Genomic DNA, 17,418 nt, shown 5'->3' with positions numbered 1-17,418 from the left:
TTCAGTAAGGAAATCAAGTGCATTCTCTCCGAAGGCCAAGTGTTGTTAAAGGAGTTGGCAAGGATAATTGAGAGGCTTGCATCTTCCGCCAGGCAATCTTCCCCAGCCCTCTGTATCACTGAGAACTGCAGCGGATGAAGATTCAGCATCTGCGACAGGGCTGATCGTATGAGCACAAAGTCACGCTGAGCCAGAAGGCAAGGATGGAGCTGCATTGGTGGATGCAGCACATGGAGGCCTGGAATGGGAACGCCATTTTTGTTTCCCGGCCAGACCTAGTGATAGAATCAGATGCCAGGTGCAGGGGCTGGGGAATCCGCTGCAGGGCGATCTCAACAGGAGGGCGCTGGTCTCCCTTGGAAACCAGGCTGCATATCAATTGCCTAGAACTGCTAGCCGTTTCCTTTGCAATCCTGAGCCTGAAGCAGGACAAAGTACACTGATGCATCTGTCTGAAGATGGACAACATCTCAGCAGTAAGTTACATCAATCAGATGGGCGGAACAAAGTCCATGATGCTAGCAAAGATAGCCAAAGAATTCTGGCACCTCTGTCTAGCCAGGAAGGTCAGTATGACAGCGGAGTACTTGCCTGGGCTGGTGAATCAGGTAGCGGATTGGAATTCCCAGTACCTGAGGGATTCCAGGAACTGGCAGCTGGACAAGGACGTATTTCGCAGCCTGATGAGCTGGAAATGCCCCTGCAGGATAGACCTGTTCGCATCAAGGCTCAACCAAAAACTGACATGATTTTTCAGTTGGAGGCCGTACCAGGAGGCAGCCGCAACGGATGCGTTCCTGCAGGAATGGCCCCGAAGCCAGTTTACACTTTCCCGCCATTCGCAATAATATCATTGTCCCTAGCACAGGCAAGGAGGCAACATGCAAGGGTGGTGCTCATCATGCCAGCCTAGAAAATGAAGCCTGATTCCACGATCTGCTAGATCTGTCATGCAACAATCCGGTAGTGTTACCCAGTTGGCCAGGGATTCTTTGGGATCTGGAGGGGCTTCCCTACCCATTGGTGCTCACGGGGACCCTTCAATTAGTGGCCTGGGTGATTTCAAGGGTGCCTGGAGAAAGCCAGACCTATTGGGAGAGGCTGACCGCCTCATCAGAGAATCACGGGCACCCAGACCTACTAAGTGCTATAGAGAAGCCTGGGTGATATGGCCTGATTGGTGTCTGGCTAGGGACATCCATCCCGCTTCGGCCGATTTGATTCATGTGGTTAATTTCTTGGCAGCTGTAGCCGCTCAGGTGAAGGCATTCAGGACCATCAATGTCTTTCCGGTCAGCCGTCTCACTGGGGCACAAGCATGTAGCAGGCACCCCTGGTCACAAGATTGCTCAAGGGAGTAAAGGCCATTCAACCTTCCAAGCCAAAGTATACACGTTTGTGGGATGTGGATATTGTCTTGACATTTCTTGCTGAGATGGCCAGACTATCACAAGCTGACCAGGAAGGAGTTCTCTAGCAAGTTAGGCATGCTTCTGTCTTTAGTGGCATGTAGGAGAGTGTCAAACATATGGGTGCTAGAAGTGGACAGCAAGTCCTCTCCCCAGAGGGAGTGACATTTCACCTGAGGAAGAGGGCTATCATTTCAGTGTTGTTCAGAGTTTCATGGGGCAGCATAAGTTGTGTCCCATTAGGAGTCGCAAAGAGTATGAGACCAGGGCTAATACGCTTTGGCCCCTGGGAGAGAGCGGCATGTTTATCGTATTACAAAAGACTTTCAAGGCAGTGTCAGTGGCCACCTTGGCCCGGTGGGTCAAATGGATCATGCTCCATGCACAGATCAAGCATTTCGGGGCCCATTCAGTGCGAGGTGCGATGGCGTCAAACGCCTTCTTAAGCAGAGCACGTCTCCAAGAAATAAACGAGGCTGCGGATTGGTCCAATGAATCAAGCTTCAAAACTTTTTATTTCAAGCGCGTAGATCGGGTGGCCTCGTTGGTGGTAAGTAAGATTTGAACAAGCATAACACAAGCCTGTGTGTCTTGATGTAGAATTCAGATTTTCCAGACTAATGTACAGGAAAGTCATTATTCTATGAAAGACACAGAGGCGAAGTATTATCCGGATCGGGGTTGAAAGCCTGAGATCCAAATGTTCGAGGGGAAAAAGACTGAAGATTATTTTTTCCCGAAATAACCTTCGGTCTTTTTTCCCCTGCACATTTCTGACTTGGACCCCACCCACATTTCCACCACGCCCCCAACCACACCCCTACCACATCTTCATCCACCTACTTACCTTGCAGCCGCAGACTTTCCTTGCAACGCCTGTTCCCTTTCTGTGATCGGGAACCAGCGCTGCAGGATCCTTACCCTTTTTTTGTTTTTCTTTTTTTGGTTGGCTTTATAGGATGGCTGCAGGGGACACCCCCGCAACCCCTGTTCACAATATAGTGAGCAAGGGTGTGAGGGACACCCCTGCAGCACCCAGCACTGAATGCGAGATTTGGTCAAACTTTTTGGCCGCTCAGAATTTTCGAACAGCCAAAATTCAGCCAAATCACACATTCAGGCTTTTAAGCTCGAACTATTTGGACGTTTCTGTATTATCCCACCCATGAAATCGCTGAGCGGCTAAAGAGGGAAAAAGGCGCACGCTAAGCGATGCATGGGAAAGCACAAGCAACGAGGCCAATGGATAGGGGCGGGGGTAGAGAGAATGCATGTGATTCCCACCCCAGGTATTATATCAGTGTCTATAATATGTATTTTCTTGCTTAGGAACGGTCTGCAAGCCAACAGGTTTGTGAGATGAAGTGCCTGTTTTGGACATTCACGTTTTATGTAAAGACTGTCCTCTCAGGAAGTGTTTATCAGCAAATGTTATGTTTAAAACTCATTGGTTTGATATGCTGCTAGAGTGGTAATAAAGAGAGCAAAGCAGAATACGTCCCCTCTGTGTCTTTGATAGAATTATGACTTTCCTGCACGTTAGTCTGAAAAATCTGAATTAAAGTCTGTAGGGGAGTTATTCTGAGACACCAGAGATTGGTATGCTGTTTGTGGTCATTTTTTCACCGCGTGGAAGCTGACATTCATTGACATCTTGATTGGAGAATTCATGTTCAGCAGGAATAAATATGAAAGATGCACAAAACATTTCATAAAGTTTTGCTACAGCTAATAGTGCCGTGTTCATGGCACTTAAGGTGTTATTCAGGGCCGGGGCCTCTGGAAAAGAGCCCATGCCTTGGTTAATGTGAATAAAAAACTCAGACTCACGTACTGTTGGGTCAAATCTTGATCGTCTAGGAGTAGGTGTTATAAATGACACTGAGTCCTCTGCAAATTGTGTGTGTGATTTGTCATTGAGCATAGATGTTTTAGTATGCCCCTGACTTTGTTCATGTGTGTTGGCCAAAACTGGCAATAGCGTTTCTAGATCAGGTTTTGAGGTGTTTTTTAGCCCTTCCCTTTCTTCTAGTTGTATTAGATCCCCGTGTTGGAACAAATATAAAGGACTTCATGATCACTTTCCTGAGATTTATTGGAAAGGTTCATGAAGTCCATATCATCGCCATTAACTTCGTCTATCATGGTTAAATGTGCATGCTCCTGCCGCAGCCTTTCCTGAGCTAGGACAGAGCAAAGCACAGGTCTCAATATATTGCCATCATCCGCGAGATTAGTCAATTGCTGATTGTCTTCAATGAGGCAGGCAGCAATTAGTGTAGTATCTGTTGGAGCTCCCCTCTTTTCCTCTTCCTCATCTAACTCGCATAGTTCTGAGTGTTGAGTGGCTATTTCACTTTCCTGGCTCGTATTAAGGACCTGTTTACATGAGGCGTTCTTGATGGGGGACAATGTAGACACCGATGGGGGGGAAACTTCAGAAACACTAGAAGTGTTATGATCTCTACTCTCAGTACAAAACAGTCTGATGTCCGCTGTTACAGATGCTGACCGCTGGGAAATAGAGCGCCCTGCACGTGGAAAGAGGTTTGTTAGGCGACTCTGGGGCAACGCTTTAGCAATTACATTGTCTTGATGTAGCACGCCTAATTTTTCCGTTAATACTGAAATGGGCGGCATGTTAGAAGTCAAAGTATATTGTTTCATTTAATACTCAAAAGGAAAATCTGGCACAATAAAATACAGATATAAACACTCACTTTTATCCAGCCCATGTATGTATAACTAAACACAACTCGCTTGCTACCGCGCAATCTCGCTAGACAGTGAGACAGGAGCAAACCCAACTTCCATAACCACACTTCACGAATGCGCGCGCACAAATGCGCGGGCTCAGCAGTGATAAGGTTGCTGGGAGAATGGGCGGAGCAAGTTTCTACAAAAAGACAGAAGGTAAAGTATGAAAGTGCGTTATTCACCACACGAACGCACAAGCATTTGTGAGTAACGTTAAAAAGTTAGCACGTTAGCACTGTCCCTGCACAACAAAAGTCAAAATAAGGTCCATGTAGAGCATACCCGGGATGATGTCCAATAGAAATCCTCCTGCAGTAACCAGGAAGTGAGAGGCGGGTCTTTCAAAAATCCAAGTCCAAGTCCTCAAGTGGACAGGGGAACGAGCAGCGAGACAGCAGCAACCACACTTCCACAAGCGCACTTCACGAATGCGCGCGCACAAATGTGCGGGCTCGGCGATGATAAGGTTGCTGGGAGAATGGGTGGAGCAAGTTTCCGGGATGATGTCCAATAGAAATCCTCCTGCAGTAACCAGGAAGTGAGAGGCGGGTCTTTCAAAAATCCAAGTCCAAGTCCTCAAGTGGACAGGGGAACGAACAGCGAGACAGCAGCAACCACACTTCCACAACCTCACTTCACAAACGTGTTAGGAAAACCACATCAATGTTGTTTCACTTCTCATTTCAAAGATGTGGTGTACACATCAACGTCACTACGCGTTTCAGAGCATCAAGGCCCCTTCTTGAGGTGAAGATGTTACTGTTAAGGCATCAACTCTAGCTTGATCTCATGAATGCGGTGCAGGAACAGTGAAGTCGGCTGCATCAACAATACATTTACTCTCTTTAAAAACTGGAATAAAAGCCATGTATGAACAGAACCCTATCAACCAAATATGTTTCCTTCAAGCCTCCCACACATGCAGCACAAAATAGATGGCATACATGGTAAATTATTGCAGACTTTCAAAGGAATTAACGAAATTATCGAGTGTGAGCACTTTGATTTGTATTAGGCAAGACAGGTCTCATTCGACACCACTCTCTCATTTGAGTCTACCCATTATCCTCTGCCCTGTGACTTCCCAGGACAGTTAATTGATCCCTCTTTTGTATAATTGGTTTTGCAACACTTGGATTTATTAATCTAAAAAAGATCTATGTACTGGGTGGACATTCAGCTCGTTTCACATCGAATATGGATCTGGGGCACTCTGGGTTCTACAGCAAGCGAATACTGGAATGCCACCATACAAGGGTGTCAGGGAACACCAGATTGCCTCCACAAGCAGCAGATAAGAGCCCATTGCCAAGGAAGACTATCAACATGTCACTTCTTCAAGGCCGAATACCACAGGAGCGCCAGACCAATCAAGAGGTACTCATCTTGGTCGTGCTATCAACAGTAACACAGAGGGACCATGCATTGATACAACTGCACAATTCTCAAAGGGAAGCAAGAACGTAATCGATCCATCAAGCGATGAAAATGTCTTCCCCCTAATTATAGCGAAGAGAACCAGATACTCGAGCGATGAAATAGACTTCCCCTAATTACAGTGATGAGCCAGCTATAAAACAGAGGAGAGGCAGTTGAGTTGTGGGCTTCCCTACTCTGAGTTAAAACGCTGGTGTAGTTCATTCATTACTTTGTCCAACAAAGCACATAAAGAAGCAACAAAGGACTAGCTGTACACACAAATAAATGTCTCAAAATAGAAATAAAACCACTTTGAGTCTAACACTTAATTATTTCCTTGATGCAGATTGGTGGTAAAATAAATGGTTTGAAACTGCAATCTAGTACCAGGCGCTCCTCTGCATAGACACTCGACTGGTTATTGCATGTATTAAAAACTGCATTCGTCAGGAGTTTGGTCCATCTCTTTTCGGTTCCATGTGATAATGTCCCTGCAAAAATGTCGCCTTGCAAAAAAGTTGCCAAAAAATTGCCGTTTTTTGCAGGGGCATTATCACATCGAAGATGCAGGTTTTTTCAAGGGGAGCGGGGTACACCCCTGCAACTCCTGCTCCCCTTGACCCCATATATATGGTCACCATATATAATGTCGCCACAACCTTTTCCCGGCAACATTATGTATGGCAACCATATTTATGGGGATAATATTACCGGATAACCTCTTTTCAAGATATGAACTCACCACAGTGATTCCATGTGAAGGATTTTCTCTCTTCACTCTACATTAAAAAGCACTTTACAGACTTGTGATGGTGAGGCACGTCGGATAGTGCCTGGTGGGTTAATTTCTTCGTCGGCATTCTTGTTGGAAGATCCCTTATCAACTGATCATTATTTTTTAACCCAGAGATATAACCAGTATTTACAGTGTTTCCATATTATAGTGTGACACATCCTTTGGGAGAAATCCCTCTCTGGTAAGGTGGCCTGTATCCTACTGTGGTTTTGCTTGCCAGTATTCTGGAAGGCTAGATGACTGCCTGGTCAGTTTGTGAGACTGTTCCTGGGGAGCCTTTAACAAGCACAAGTTATGACAATACGGGTAGGGTTCCCACATGTGCTTTTTGACCTACCGCTTGAATGAGACAGGCTGTCTATTTCAGTCTTGCCCACTATTAAACCAGGCAGATCAGTATGAGCCCATAAATGGAGGAAAATACCGCAGAGATTTCAACAATATGAAAGATAACAGCAGTGAAGAGAAATGAGGACAGAAAAAATGAAAATTGAAAAAAGCAGGAAAAAGGAATGTCAGAAGGAGGGGCCGAGTGTGGGTAGCCGCAATGCATTATTAGGGAAACAAATTATGTTTTTCATTAAAAAATGGATCTTGCAACTCCCCTTTGAGCCCCCAAGCCTTATAAAACCATTCGGCCTACAGCATCATACTCGTTCTTCTTAAATGTTCACCAAACTCCTCAGTGTCTTCTAATATCCTAATAGCATTCAGTGGGAGCAATGTTCCCCATATATAAGACATGGACAGGTGGTATATCTCTAGAAACGCTTTTAAGTATTGCCCTTATTACAAGCGACTTGTGCTGCTACTTTTAATAAGAAAATTAAGTCACTGAGCAGTTGTAACTATTTGGTACATCAAGTAGGTGGCATTGTAATGTTCCATCACATGTCATTGCTCACTGTTTGATGCTGAATGATAGTTCTTGGTGCCAGAGATGCCAAACTGTACAAAAGGCTCTGTTTGAATGCAGGGGAATAGCAGCAGGTTTTAAAAATAATTAAAACAGAAATGAAATAGAATGAAGAAGGATATAAAAAGGGGAAAATGGCATTAAACACAAGCACTGAGCTATCATACACGGTCAGAAGCAAACAATTATGAAAAAGGAAGGTAAGAGCAGAAAAGGACAAAAGGAAAGGAAACTAGAGAAAGATGGTGGAAACGAGTCGACAGTTCGAGAAAAGACAAAATCAAAGATAAAGCAACTGGACACACAAGATTAGAGAAGCATGCATGGAAAAAGAACTTTGTACAGATGGAAAACGAGAGAGAAGAGAAAAAGTAGGGAAACAAGATGACTAAAATGATAAAATATCAAATGTTCTAGTGTTCTACAAAGAGTGATAGAAAGGAGAGAAACAAAGAGTAAGCGGAGACAGATAATGGCAAAAAAATAAAAAAGGGGAGTTATTTTTTAAAGGAAATGAGCACACACATAGATGAAAGATCCAAGTTTTTTACAAAATACCCCTTCCTTAAAACCTTTGCAAATGGTTGCCGATTACCATGTGATTTAATAATTTGCAATCATTTCAGTACATGTTTAAAATTAATAACTTTATGCTCAGCACTTTCTCTATACAAGGCACATCAATTAGAAAGCAACCTGGTAATAAACAAATGTACTTATTCATGACTATTAGGTGTCTCACTTACCTCTTAGTATCTGTAAGTGACCTTAATCTAACACGGAGAACCCTCAGCTTGTATTTTGGACCAATCACGGTTCCTGAATAATACCTTAAGGACATTCTATGCACATTTACAAAGTCTTGATCAAATTTAGCGAGAAGATTTGTTTGAGTGTATTGATCAAATGTTGCAGCTTCACTGAAAAATTAAACAGAGACACAAGAAATTATATTTTGATTAAAAGCACATACAACATGTTTTTATGAGTTGCTAAAGATCCAGTTGTGAAAAATGATATATTCAATAATGCCTAAAAACCTGGAATTTGTGAAAATACCATAAGTATAATGTTCTACATACCCTAAAACCATCATACAGAAAAACACTGGACCTTCAGAAAACAGCAAAAAAACTAGCTTTTTAACTAACTTCATCATGAGAACTGCACCAGAGCCTCACCCAACTATACACCGACAGGCTTCAACCACACCCCTTGGAAGGCACCATTTAAAGTGCAGAAATTACCAGGAACGTACATGCACCGAGCCACCTAACCTTTCAGAATGGGAACACTTACATCAGACTCCACACAACCGAAAGATAATTGAACCATTATCACCGCAAATGACTGGCAAACCGCTTGCTTCACTTCACCAGCAGGCGCATACTATCTCACTCACATCAGGCACCAAACATGTTTTTCCCTTCCCCGCCTAATCGTGCTTCCAGTTTTTCTATTCCCCTTGACTAACCGATTCACCTCTAAAATCTCCTGCCATTTTACACTACTCGCCACATTCTCCACAGATGGCCACCATTGACCTAGTTGATACCACATGAACATTACTGAGCTATGATTAAGATCCCCTCTTTAGTCCCACTGCACTCCCCCCACATCAGTGAAATTAGATGTTTAGTGTTAAGATGGATTTTTGAACTCGGACCTGGAGGGGCCGAAGTTCAGAAGGCCAGCCTAGTTTCTTGGAACAGGGTAACCTCTGGACAAGCCAGACCAATCAAGGTAGCAATGGCGGTGGTCAAGACTAAGTCTCAAGAGGGGTGAGGGTGACTGAAAGACCTCAATGAGCACACAAAACAAGGACACTTACAAATTACTCCAGACATGTGTTATATTAAAAATATAGACACATTTATTACAAGGCCTTTGTAACATCGATCATAGCAAAGAATCACAATAATACTAAAGTAAACCAACACATCACAATCAATACAATATATATACAAGCCAGAGGGGTCTAAGGAGTTAGGAGCACGTAATATGTAGACCACTTAGATGGGGAGGAAAACAGGCACTGCAAGTAATCATTAGTCCCAGTTCGACATCAGAAATACACCTAACTAGGAGGAAGCCAGAGCCCTACGAAGAGAGGAGCCTTGTGCTCAATAGTACATGCACGCGCTTGTGCCAATGGACAGAGTAGGGTCTCTTCAAGGATCTCTGACAGTTCGGGAAGATGAATGAAGCGATGAAGAACAAGTCCCCACTACTCAAACGAGGCCTCCACTTGTGGGCAGAGGCAGGGTGAGAGTGCGGCGTAGAGTCGCTATTTCGCAACAGCAGTAGAAAAGAAACTGGTTCCTGCGCAAGGGGCCACAGGTTGGGGTATGGACTACTCACCGGTCCCCGACGCAGGCACAGCCAGACTTCTCCAGTTCAGTTCACGTTGCTGGCAGGTTCAGATGGGATAATCAGGACGTCTCGACACCGTGTAGATTCTGTGTAGCAGGATGCAGGGTCGAGGGTGTCCCAAATGCAGCGAATGTGCACAGGTTGTTACCACAGCAGGGCAACACGGCAACCGCATTTACTCTGGACCGGGCGCACTCGTCTCACTTCAGACCTGGGAATGCCAAGTGTACGAAATTCGGTGTGAGAGTGCCGGGGATGCAGAGCAAGCAGTAGACCAAATCCCGAGGGTTTCCCCGAAACGGCGGCGGTGACAGAGCAAAACATCCTGCGTAAGCTGGTCAGCCCACTGGTTGGCCCAGGAACACTTCCGAAGAGGCTTACTTGCGGGGTTTGATTAAGGTGCCGGGATTAGTTGATCCCACTATTCCAATGGGTCGAAGCGCCTTCGTAGACCTTCTAGGACGATCAGAAGCAGAGCGGTCTGGGAGGACGACAGCGGCTCAGGGTGCCAAACCTTCAGCGGGTCACCAGCGGTTTCTCGACTTAGCTTCTTGTTGCAGGATACTTGGCTCCTTATCCCTTGTTCAGTGTTAACTCAGGAGATCGACCTGGTAGTGGTGTTTCCAGCCTCCTCTTATACAAAGTTCCCTTCGCGCCAAAATGGAGAGGACCCAATGGGAGATCTGCTCTCAAACACTCACACCATACGTGGACCTATCGGGGACCACGGTGGTCCCAAACATTCAGGACACTCTAGACTCTCTGGCACCCAGGATGTGTATTGGGACCAGACATCCCAGCCCACATCCTGGAGGCATAAAAACAAGGCATGCAAAAGCCTGCGAAAGCGTTGGGTTGTGCGGGAACGTGCATGACCAAATAAGGATGGACCCGGTTCGGCTCGACCTGGGGAAGGTGAAGGGGAAAGACGGTCAGAGGACAGGACCAAGAACCTCGTGGCATGGCCATTTTGGAGCCAGGCCACCTATTTGTACCAAACGCGGTACGCGCGGATAACATGGCAAAAAAGGGTTCAAAACACAAGAGAAACGATAGCTGCCACCAGTCCTGTCCGTGACACACTTGCACAGTTCATAATAAGTCCAGCGAGAGTTTCTAGGGCCTTTGGAATGACTAGAGACCCAAGAGTGCGGTAAATTAAGTTACAGTGCACTCTTGTTTCATGTTGCACAAAAGCTGCAACATGAGGAAAGGCCTAAGGGAAACAAAGTCTCCCAGTACTGACTGTCTTAAGGGCATGTCAGTTTCCCCATAAGAATTGAGTGAAAGCCCAGAGGAGTGCACCGGAAGACTGCGCTTCTGTGGCAAAGTCTAGATCAGGGTGTAAAACAGCAGCAAAAAGTTTGGGGGTTGACAGAAGGAGGCAAAATTACGTACAATTATGAAATCTTTCCTAACATTTAGCCCGTCACATTTTTTCACTCTCCCTTCCAGATAACATATCCCCAGGCATATTCGCCAAACAGGTGGAAGCATACTGGAACCCAGGACCCGGATACTTTTGACATGCGTGAGGACAACACAAAATGGCAGAATAGCTTTATAGAAGACTGTTTTGCATATGTAAAGGATTCACTCTTTCTGATAGGTCAGGAGACAGAAAGTGGGAAGGGTTTGGCATGTGAGCACGGGCTGGCCGGTGTCACATGCCCTTCCACTTCCACATAGGAATTCCTTCTGTCTGATACGGCATGTCTACAAGATATACAATGCTGTCAATATGATATAATCCACCCAAAAATATAAACTGCTGTCAATGCATTGTTCGTGCACATAGATGTATTTTTCAAGTCACCGTTAGCTTCCAACCTGTGTTGTTTGAAACATCACATCATTGGAAAACAATCGGCCGAACTTGAAGCTCTGACAAAATATAAAGATATCTGGTCGATAGATCCTGGATATCAAAAATCAATGGGATTTCATTTCTCCTTGTGCTGTATATTAATAATCACTGAGTTGTTTTTGATTGGATATTGGTACTGCAATTCCATCTGGGATCACAACTGTGGCCAAAGGTGTTACAATATCCATGTCTGAAGATGATTGCACCGACCCTAGCATTTCCGAAACATTAGAATATGAATTTCCCTAAAACTATATAGGATAATGGTACACAGATCTCCTGCTCTGCTCCTGCTCCAGCACCAACCATAGAAACATAAGCTTTAGTAAAACATGACTGCATCAATTGTCCTTATTTCAACAGCAACCCCTCGGACCTGCACTGGTTTTAATCACATAAAGATTTACACAAAGAATGACAGGAAGTAAAACTCATGTCCTGCAAAAGCAGAAGAGATGCAAGCTTATCTCCAACCTGCACAGACTAGTGTCCACAATCCACCGTGAATAGAAAGTGTGTCCAAGCATTACAAGCAAAGTGGGGATCAGATGCAAGATAAAGAGGAGTGGAGAGAAGCTCTTGAGAAAAAGATGTGCTGCCACAGTAAGACTGATACAACTAAAATACCCCCATCACATGTAAAACTCTCAGGCTTTGGACTCCCCGATATTCCACAGGAGCCGATGTCTGCTCGCATGGACCATTTCACCTACCAAACACTCCCAAAAGGAGAAGTTCACTCAAAAATGTTATGGTTTAAAAATATTGCACATCATTAAAAACATATATTAACATTTTTTTTTAAACAGACATTTCTGATGAAAGATAATCTGCAAATGTGCTTGGAAGTCCTGCTTTTCAAGGACTTGGAGGCATCGATTTTGCATACAGAAATAGTTTCACCTGTTTCTTTTCATTCTCTGCTCTCGTGGCAGTAATGAAGCAGGATCTCCCTATTGAGAGTGTATGCTTGTTGCTCCCAGAGAGCAGAGAATTAAATAGCAAGTTTAGAGGAGAGTCAGTCCTATGAATGCCAATCCTAATACAGCAAACAAACACCTTTCAAATCTGAAAAGCAATTATTTTCTGTATTAGGATGACATTCATATGACTGCCTGTCCTGTGAATGAGTGAGAGTCCTATTTATTTGACAGGGCGTGTTTGTCTCTGCTCTTTCAGAAGCACTCGTGTGATCCAATGGTTAAGGGTTAGCCCTTTCAACAATGTGCCCCGGGTTTGAAACCTCCCCCCCTGTATTTCTTTTCTAGATTCTTCAAATTTTATTTGAAAAAAAAATGGTTTCTCTTGGCTGGTTCAACAATGCGCGTAAGACCAAGGGTCATGTCACAGCTCCCCTGGCATTTTTCAAACTCTTCAGGATTCCATGTAACTAGTTTTGTTTGGAGAGCCTTTGCACGTCTGCCCCAAATTCTCAATCCACATTTCTCTCAGATGGATAAACATGTCGACCTTAAATCATCCACATTATGATCTTTTCTATCTTTGGTCAACATTTCGAGCCTATGTTTTTGTATATCTCCCGTATGGTTCCATACCCTTCACACGCTGCACACATTCATTTGCACTTACACAGAAACAAACTCTTGCATGCACACATACATATCTATGTGTGTATACAGACACACATACATACAGATTTTTTGTTTAACTTGCTGCAGCTCTGGGCTCCAGATGCCACCTCACACACCACTGTGATGCCCAATGCACTCACGTATACTACACAAACAGGAACATGGAAGCAGGGAGAACTTTCTGGTTCCTGTCATGCATGATGAAGATGGAGCACCAGCATCATTCTGCACCAGGCCCTTTGAGTGTGCATGGAGGTGCAGGAGCACCACTACACCATTGCCCTGGGGTGCCCTGGTATGAATTCCCAAATGGTCATTCAAGGCTGGAGAAGGAAAACATCTGTGGCCTTGCACGGCGCATTGAGCATGTGCTGACGGGATAACATACTGTTCCCATGCTTCCCTATGCAGCAGAAGCCAAACCAGGAGTGTGTTGTTTTCACTGGGCTGGCTTTCGTTCTACATAATGGGTAGCAGTTTGGTGCCTCGTCACCTATTATTTCTGAGCTGCCCTGTTGCCCTACTTTGGGTGCAGCCAGCGAGTCTTAAATGTATAGACCTTTGTGAGAAAGGCAAATTATAGCAAGTAACTCATGATTAAAAAACATTCGCAGGGCTTTTCTATGATAACATTTCCACAGAACCCTGTTCAGAAGAACATTTGCTATGTACAAGAGGAACGTACTCAAACATTTTGATCGCTGCCATGAAGCTCTCAGGTACCAAAATAGGAAAAGTATAGCATAAATTAAATATTCAGTACATAACGATGAATAGATAAACCACAACAACTTTGAGGAGAAGGATGCCTTTTTTGGACTTTCTGTCTGCATGGCCATTGTGAGTGTTTTGGATCCTGTTTGCACAGGGCTAGGGTATGAATTAGGGGTATGCGAAATATTCACAGGATAATCTGAATTGAATGGATTACGCCCACAATGTCCCTTTGCTGATGGGGTGAAATTCCAAACAGTTTAGTTGTTTCGGGCTCTATGTATTTTTGCTGCTTTTTTTGTTCTGTGTGTTTGAATATTTAAGTCAATTAGGAGGCCAAAACATGTGTGCACCTGAAGCATACCAAAGGTAGATTTTTGAATTCAGAAACAGCAAAAATCATGAATTTTGGTCCCTAGATGAAATTGAGGGGGACAGTGTATTTTGCCCCAATTGCCCCATTTGTATTTCTTTGATGAACAGAGATGTCAATTTCAAACAGAAATAACTTAAAATAACATATTTACAGATGGCGGAGGCATTTCCACAAAGGGTGCATGTACAATAGCACAAAGATGAAAAGAAGTGGTGAGCCAGTTTATGGGGGTGTAAAAAAGTGGTACATATACCACGGGCAAAACAAGACAAACAGAACAAATGTGTATAAATATAAGGAAACAGCTTACTTGCAAAGTTAACATTAACCTGAGGTGAAGTGCTTCAAAAGAAAGAGGAGTACAAAATACATTATTAAAAGTCACTGGAGGCGGTGGTGGAGCTCAGTTAGGGAGGATGGGGAGATGGCAGGGAGAGCTCCCTTTTTAGCAAGTAAGTGAAATTTAAGTCACGCATTGAAGAGATCCAGAGTTGGGCTGCCTTTGATTGTTATGGGCAGTGGGTTCCAGTGGAGCGGGGTGAGTAGGGAGAAAGAGCAAAAGCGAGCGGAAGCACCGGGAGGTTATGGAATGGTGAGGCTGAGTGCAGAGGAGGATCAGAGGAAACAAGATGGTGAGTAAACTGAAATACAATCAGACAGGCAGTGAGGAGCAAGACTATTGAAAGTTTTGTCGACTAGGAGAAGGATCTTGAACAGGGAGAGGTTGTGCATGGAGAGCCAGCCAGTATGTTGTTGGTTGTTTTAATTGGTAGGGGGTGGGATCTGGGTAGGTTGTAGAGAGGCCTGGCAGCAATGTTGAGGACTTTCCCTAGAGGGAGGAAAGAGACGATAGGAAGGTCAAGGAGTATGCTTCAGCAGTAGTCAAGTTTGGTGAGCATGAGAGTGGAGATTAACGTTTTTTTGTAGAGTGGTTATTAAGAAACTGACACATTTTCTAAATGTTATGTTACAGAGGTTAATATGAGCAGCAGAGGCAGTGATAGTGATGAATTGTTGCAGTGGTAGATCACTATCCAAGAAGACCTCAAGGTTGCAAGACTTGGGTGAGTGGGCATGAATGTCAGGCGGGAAGGAGATAGAAGATGGGGGCGGGAGGTTGGCATCAGAAGATGGGAGATTGATGACTTCCATTTTTGAAGAGTTCAGCATGAGGCAACGGAGAGCCATCCAATGATGAATTGCATTGATGTCCACCATTCGAAACACAGCCATTTCTCCAACACCCAGTGATAGGGGATGGTGAATATGTATTTCATACTGGACTGCCTAGCATTGCATTAGGCCTATTGGGAGACAACGTGTTTGCTTTATAGTACACAGTAAACAAATTACTGTAGTAATATGTTAATTTGGGTCCACAACAAGATGCCATCCATATGGTAAAAATACATTATAGCAAGACCTAGTAACATGAAATGATAGGTTGTGTGTTTACAATTATCTTTATGAAAACACCATAAGAAGTCAAGTACTCTAGAATCACCAAATGAAAATAAGGAAACATCTAAGAGATGTGTTTCTATAATACTGGATCTGTCAACGCTTATTGCATACTCGCTGCTGCCACATACACTCAAGTGTGTTTTAATGGATATTTGCATACATAATAGATGAAGGCAAATGCATCCCTAGCACTGAATTACTTTCCAAGCATGGATCCCTTAAATGGTATTCTATAAATGCAATTCCTTAACACTTACTGATCAATTGTTGATTCTGTGGTGTTTCCATCCTTCGTCATTAATTTAATGATGATGTAGCCCCTCCTAACATTTTTGTTCCACGAAATAAACTCCAAGAAGTAGTGGTACACTGCAAAGAAATAGCACAAAAAAGTGTTATATTTGAAGGCTCATTTTCCTTCCCTTTTTGCATTCTGGAATAATAAACCATGTATGGTAACACTCAGTGTCAAATTGAGTACTTTGGAGCATAACATGCTTTAGATATAAGGAACACATTCTAGATGGATACGTACTTTCAAAAAACTGTACATTCTGTAGCTAAATCTACAGAGAGGAGTTGGGTCGGAGTTTAAATGTTCTCTTGGGTGTTTCCAATTCCACCCTCAGATGTTATCTTTGTCATAGTTTTTCGTACAGCCCAGTAGCAGAGTAGTTGTGATGGAATAGGGTTTGGGAAATGCCTTTTTTTGTCAACGATCACTCTTTATGGACAGGAAGGTAATGGGTCACTGGTGCAAGGGTTAGTATTTTCCGGTAAGGGGGAGCTGCATTCTATCGCACTGTGGACCTGATTCATAAAGATTTGCACTAAAGCAAATCCGGAGATGCCCGTAAGTATCTCAGATTTGCATCTGGTACCTATATCTGATTCACAAAGCCTAAGGCAGAAGCAAATCTGAAATCTCTGGATCATTTTTCAGATGCTCGCAACTGCAGTTCATAAATAATTGCTCAAGGTCATCATAGAGATATTCCAAGCATCACCAAATTTGCTCAAATTTTAGCTTATGTAAAGTAGGAATAAGGTAGCAGGTGCAAAAATTAAATCCTTGTAGGTATCTTCTAATTTGCTCCATTGCAAATCTTGGTGAAATAGGACATTTGTGTCAGAACGGAATTGGGAAAGATGTGTCTGTGTGCGTGTGTGTTCCCATTGTGTGCGTGTGTGTGTGTTTGTGTGCGTTTTTGTGCATGTGTGACTTAGAGAGAGTTCCAGAGACAGAGAGAGAGATGGGCTGTTCTGCTTATGAGTGGAAAGTAAAAGTTATCCTACTACAATGGTGTAGTTCAAGTGTATGTACCTCATGAGAGAGACATACTGTGCATCACTGTGTTTACCACAGGTGAGTGATGTTCTGCTTAAAGCAGCCTATTTCTATTGATAACTCATATTTCTGTGTCTCTAGGTAATCTTGATAGTCATAGAAGCAATGGTACTTTGTGAGTGAGGCCTCCCAAAGCAACGTCAGGGGACACTCATGCAGATGCTGTACATCCAAACGTGGTGCGGAGTCAGAATTTGTACAGGTGTAAACACCCTGCATTCTCATAAAAGGGGTTTGATAAACCCTCAATGAAGGGTGCAGTCTGTGACTGAAAAAAACCTGGTGGGGGCACCAAGGCCAATTAGCCCAGCTTTTACATGTCTAGGAGGACATCCACCCTGCCTTAACAGAGATACAAAAGAGATTTCTGGTCTGGTAGGGTGAAAT

The 17,418-nt window shown here is 43.8% G+C and overlaps 1 protein-coding gene across 1 annotated transcript in view; it reads right to left on the bottom strand.

The window, feature by feature from the left end:
- The window catches only part of LIPI (lipase I), a 420,036-nt gene that overhangs the window by 4,887 nt on the left and 397,731 nt on the right, over nt 1-17,418 (bottom strand). Inside the window, exons 8-9 of the mRNA XM_069636429.1 lie at nt 15,941-16,052; nt 8,044-8,217 (exon numbers count right to left, since the gene is read on the bottom strand). Coding sequence (XP_069492530.1) covers nt 8,044-8,217; nt 15,941-16,052 — 286 coding nt within the window. The remainder of the gene's footprint in view (nt 1-8,043; nt 8,218-15,940; nt 16,053-17,418) is intronic.

Source organism: Ambystoma mexicanum, chromosome 7p (genome assembly GCF_040938575.1).
Source record: "Ambystoma mexicanum isolate Mex_15411 chromosome 7p, UKY_AmexF1_1, whole genome shotgun sequence".
Taxonomy (NCBI): domain Eukaryota; kingdom Metazoa; phylum Chordata; class Amphibia; order Caudata; family Ambystomatidae; genus Ambystoma; species Ambystoma mexicanum.
Note: the sequence above shows the minus strand (reverse complement) of the source record. Positions and strands in the feature narration are given on the sequence as shown.